The sequence below is a fragment of the Hydra vulgaris genome, chromosome 01 (assembly GCF_038396675.1).
Source record: "Hydra vulgaris chromosome 01, alternate assembly HydraT2T_AEP".
Classification (NCBI taxonomy): domain Eukaryota; kingdom Metazoa; phylum Cnidaria; class Hydrozoa; order Anthoathecata; family Hydridae; genus Hydra; species Hydra vulgaris.
This window is the reverse complement of record NC_088920.1, coordinates 36817501-36823281: the sequence shown is the minus strand read 5'-3', so window position 1 is coordinate 36823281 and position 5781 is coordinate 36817501. Positions and strand designations below refer to the sequence as shown.

General features: G+C 26.6%; 1 protein-coding gene across 1 annotated transcript in view; it reads left to right on the top strand.

The window, feature by feature from the left end:
* Nucleotides 1–349: 349 nt before the first annotated feature.
* LOC100212841 (ankyrin repeat domain-containing protein 17) overlaps nt 350–5781 on the top strand; it is a 59029-nt gene continuing 53597 nt past the window's right edge. The window contains exon 1 of the mRNA XM_065788055.1: nt 350–1262. Within this exon, the coding sequence (XP_065644127.1) occupies nt 388–1262 (875 nt within the window). The 5' untranslated portion in view covers nt 350–387. The remainder of the gene's footprint in view (nt 1263–5781) is intronic.

Sequence of the window (5781 nt, the reverse complement as noted above, 5' to 3'; positions counted from 1 at the left end):
AAAGATTGAGTCTGTTAAAAAAAAATGCTAATCACCATGAATCAGGCTGTAAACTTTAAAAAAAGTTATGGGTATGTAAAATATGAATTTATATTGAAATATAAAATTATCAAAGTTGATAATGCAGTAAAAACATTTTTGTACTATATAATAAGTTATCAATATTTATAGTATATAATATGATCATCCTTTACTATTATAGTACTGTTTATTATTATATATTTATATTATTGTTTACATCTTTTACTATAATTTTATACTAAACTATCATGCTTAGTCTTCTAATAAATATACGCATGTAATATTTTTCACAAATATTTCAAACCCTAATTTAGATTGAATGTTTTATTTTTTATTTAACAGAAATGTGATTTATTACTCCAAAAAATGTTTAAAACATCAGTTAATGAAATGCTGGAGCAACAAAGCAACCACCCAAATACTCCTGATTCAAGTGATACAAGTGATTCTGAAAGCCCATCAAGTGAAACTGAAAGTATCTTACACAATGTTAGTGAGCCTGATGTAAGTTTAGATGAAATGTTGAGTTTAGCTTGTCGTCAAGGTAAACTTGATATTGTTCAGCTACTTTTACAAAGTGGTGCTCATGTAAATCATAGAAATAAAGCTGGTAATACTCCTTTGCTAGAAGCATGCAGTCAAGGTCATGTAAATGTTGCAAATTATTTGCTTGAAAATGGGTCTAAAATTGACACACCTACAGAAGCTACTCTTGATAGTGCTTTAACGTGGGCTTGCACTTTAGGGAATACAAACATAGTAAACGCTTTGCTTTATAAAAAAGCAGATGTCGAACATCGAACAAAAGATGGCTGTACTGCTTTGATGTTTGCCTGTTTAGCTGGTCATAGAGAAGTAGCTGAAAAATTACTTGATGCGAATTCTGAAATTAATGTTGAATCTGCTAGCAATAAAGATAGTCCATTAACCTTTGCATGCTGGAAAGGACATGTTGATGTTGTTGAACTGTTGTTAAAACGTAATGCAAACATAGAACATCGAACAAAAGAAGGATTTTCACCTTTGATGTTTGCAGCATTAGGTGGGCATACAAAAGTTGCTCGTAAACTGTTAGAACATAAAGCGCAAGTAAATATTCCTAGTGGTAGTAATAATGATATTCCTTTGACAAGTGCATGTTGGAAGGGACACACTGAAGTTGTAAAACTGTTATTAGAGTTTGCCTCAAATATTGAGCATAGGACTAAAGATGGCTGTACTCCACTAATGCTTGCTGCCAGGTTTGCATTTAAATATTTATTTGTAAAACTTATGTTTAAAATAAATGTTTTAATAAAATTAGGATGAGGTAAAACTTGAATCTAACATGGTCACAACAAAATATTTAATCTTTTCAATTATAATTTTAATAATTTTATAGACCAGTTGACCATATAATTGTCATATAATCTGTATATTCTAACTTGATTTTTTTATATATGCAACAAATTAATATTATATTTGTATTTTTATATTATGTTTATACCATATATGTAATATACCTTATAAGTAACAAGTAAAAAAGTGGTTTTTTATTACTTTCGGAAGTTTAACTTCCTACAAATGGTTTTCTCAGATATTAATAATTTTTTTACTTCTGTTAATTAAATAATCAAATATAAAAATTAAGTAGTACATTCATAATTGAGAGGTGCCCTTAAAATTTTGAGAGGTGCCCTTAAAATTTTTTATAAACATGTAGATAGGAAGCAAAATAGTTGAGTGTAAAAATAAGTTCTCATAGATTAAGAAAAAAATGATGAAAAATAAATCCTATAATATTTTTGCTTTTTTTTAAACATTTATCTAAGAATATTGTTTTCTAATTTTCACTTATGTTAATGTTTACCTAGTTAAGTTTTACCAAAATCTAAGGAGGGGAAGAATGGGGAGTTTTTTTTTATTGTTGCCTAAAATAATGTCAAGTTCTAAAAAGGATATTTGGAATTTTTTCCAATCTACCACAATTTTTATAAAACGTTTCAACATAGACAATTTTTTACATAGTATAGTATATAGACAGTAATATAATTAAAGCAATTTCGACAGTAATTGTTAAAGTATGATTAAACTGTTTTAATTAATAATTTTAATTAGCATTTAAAAAATTAAAATTTCCATTTTTATGAACAATGTGTTTTAAAAAATGGTTTTTATTCATTATTTTTAAATATTTTTACATTATATAACTATAATGAAACATGTCAGTCACAAAAAGCTATAATAAAATAAAAGGTTTACTTGGGATAAATAATTTTATATGTTAATAACAGCAATCATGATGCCTACAGGGCAAGTTGCATCAAATTTCGAGAAATAAAATCAAAAGCATTTTTTGATTTCACACACTTTACTAGTTATTTCTAAAAGCAATTAACATTTTTATTATGATAATGTCTATAAAAAGTTTTATTAATTTTCATATTATTTTAGATATAAATTTGTATACTATATGTGAATATGCTCCTTATATAGTATATAAATTTTTGTTGTAAATGCAAAGCATTTTAGTGAAGCTGCACCGAGCAGTGAACGCCTTAGGGATGAATAATAAGTTAAACAGAGTTGAGCAGAGTGAGATAAAAGTACAAAAGGACAGATGTCCAGTGGAAAACAAAGAGCCTCAGAGTAGAAAATTACTAAAAAATGATAAGTATAATGTTGTAAAATAAACAATAACAATAAACAATAGTCGAGATACGTAAGTGTAATGTGTAGACAGTATCAGTGATGGAGTAGAATTATTCGTTTTACAAGTAGTTATCATGTGGTCTGTATTATTAGGGTGGTAAACATACATTATCGATTTAAGTATGTCATGGACGTCTCGAGTACAGTATGGATTCGTGCCCTATGGTACAGTATGAACACAAGAGGACCTCCACCTCTCGCCCGAGACAGGCATCCCAAAAGAAGTTCCACTCTGGGTATACACCAGGGTATCTCGTCAAGGTATCCCATTGTGTTATCCCAAAAGGACTATTCTCAGAGTATCCTGTCAGGACGATTGCCACAGACCTCTGAATATGCTCCTTATATAGTATATAAATTATGATATATATATAAGCCTTCCCAAGAAGCGTGTGGAAGCAGTCACACGCCTTATTTATTCATGTTCAAAGTAGTTTATTTAGACACACTGACCATGGCAGTTTGCATTTTTCAACTTTTAAAGCATTTCAATAATTCGTGGCAAAAAGCTAAACTTATTTACTGAGGAAAAAGAAACCAATAATAAAAAAAGGAAAATAAAATTGTAACAAAATATCAAATTTTAAATAAACTAGAAAAATAAACTTATAATTTTCTCTCTCGCAAGTAACAAAATTTGCAAGTGCTAATTGTCTTGTCCGGAAGGCTATTTACAGACGTGTTTCACGTGCGCGGAGTGATGTTTTGAAAATTTGTATACAATTTAAAAATTCACTGAAATTACTTTTTGGAATGAATAACGTTTGTTTTTACTAATGTTTTTATTATATAACATTTATCAGAAACCTTTTTAAATAAAGTAACAACTTACATTGTTTAATAAATAGACACATTTATAAATTAAAAAAAAGATTTTTTTTTTAATTTATTTCAATTCTTTGCAGTAACATAAACAAACAAAAAAAGTTAAATTGTTTTTTTAAAAAGTTGATATAATTTTTTTTCATTTAAAGACATTAATAATAAAAAATACATACTTATATAAATATTAAAAAATATGTGATATTCATTAGTACTTTATACAAAAATCATTAGGAGTGATTTGTTACTTTATTTAAATGCATTTTAATAATATAAAAACATAAGTAAAGATCATAGTTATTTTATTTTACTGTATTATACTGTTTGCTGCTGCTACATCAACTGACAAATAGGTAGAACATGCGAGGAGTGTTGCTACATCTACTGGCAAATAGGTAGAACATGCAAGGAATGCTGCTACATCAACTGAGGGTATTGGTTTAGGCAGGCAATCTATCAATTAAACTTTTTTTTTTAACTTTTTCTGGTCTTTTATGTAAATTCTTTTATATATAATTGGTTATAACTAAAAAACGATAATAACTTTGAAGGTGCATAACTCCCTTGGTTCATGAGATAAAAGCTTAATTTAAAAAAGAAAAAAATAATATTTTAGATGGGTAATTTATCTGCATATTAATTTATTTCAATCAAACCATTGCATTTTACATAGTCTATTCGGTGCCAAGTTGTCTCAGAAAGGCGCTGTACAAGAAATTTTTCTATTTTAGAAAGAAAATACTTTATTCTGTTGCACAATTTATCAAGGTTATCAGCTTTCCAATTATTCTCATACACTTTTACTTTGAGAATACTCCAAAAATCTTCAATCAGACAACATTTAAGCACATTTGCAGTGTTATCTTCAAAATATGTATTTGCCATCATAATGATGCTTTTTGATAAATAGAATTACTTTGTTCTTAATAAAATCATTTTTGTAGATTCTTGGTTGACTGCAAAGCCACTTTCTCTGAATATTGGTGAAGATATTCCTTTATTGGAAAAGCAAATCCAAATGAGTAGTTTCTTTGCATATTTTGTAGTGGGGTTGAATTTGACATTTGTTGGTGTTTAAATGTGAAGTACAACTCGCTTTCAAGGATTAACAATTTATTGGCAGAAATTCGATACAGTCAACTGCACTTCGTTTGAGCTGTCTCTATTTTATTACAAGTGGACATAGAATTTTCTTCTTCTTTGACCTGATTAAGGACTTTGTTTTTAATGTTTCGCTGATATACTTAGGTGCACCTAAATTTCCGAACTGCTTGTGTTTGCAATATGCCGTCTTTGTGGTCAAACATTGTTTTAAGTCTTTCGATGTTCTTTTTTGAATTATTTTCAATGTCGAATAATGGTATAGATGGTGTTAATACTAAGTTTTTCAGCTACAAAGTGATCAACTGTAAACTTTTTCCCTTTAAATCGATTTTTAAAATAGAAGCTGTAAAAATTTACTTAAAAGTATATTACATAACTTTGTCTTCAATGTCATTACCGTTTTTTAGTTATAACTCGTTATTTATATATATATATATATATATATATATATATATATATATATATATATATATATATATATGTGTGTGTGTGTATATATATATATAGAATTAAAAAAAATGAGGTCAGCAATAATTTGCCAAGTTTAATCTGCCATGTTAAAAGTGTTTTAAACAATATATATATAACAAATATTACTTATAAAATCAAAGTTAGGTATTTGGAGAATATTGCTTTTTCTTATTTATTTCTCAAAACAAACTTATACATAACTTAATTATCTTGTGTTTGCTTTCTCACAAATTTTTTTAATAAGTATTTTATGTTATATTTGTATACTTTATATTATATTTGTTTATTATTTTTATATTTTTAAATTATTAACTTTAAAATGTTGATTAGTTTAATCTTAAAACATTTTATTTTTTAACTCAATTTCAACTATTAAAAAAAAATCTTTTTTTTTAATCAAAATAACAAATTATTTTGCAATTGTAATGAAAATGTTTTACAACAATTAATTATGGCTTAAAGATTTCTAATTAAATGTCACTTACTTTATCCAAAAACAATTTCAATTATAGAATTGATAAGATTTATGGCATAACATAAATGGCTTAATGCATAACTAAAATTGCCATTTCATACATAATATATGTATAACAATACATAATATATGTTTAATGCTTAACAAGGCCTACATATATATATATATATATATATATATATATATATATATATATA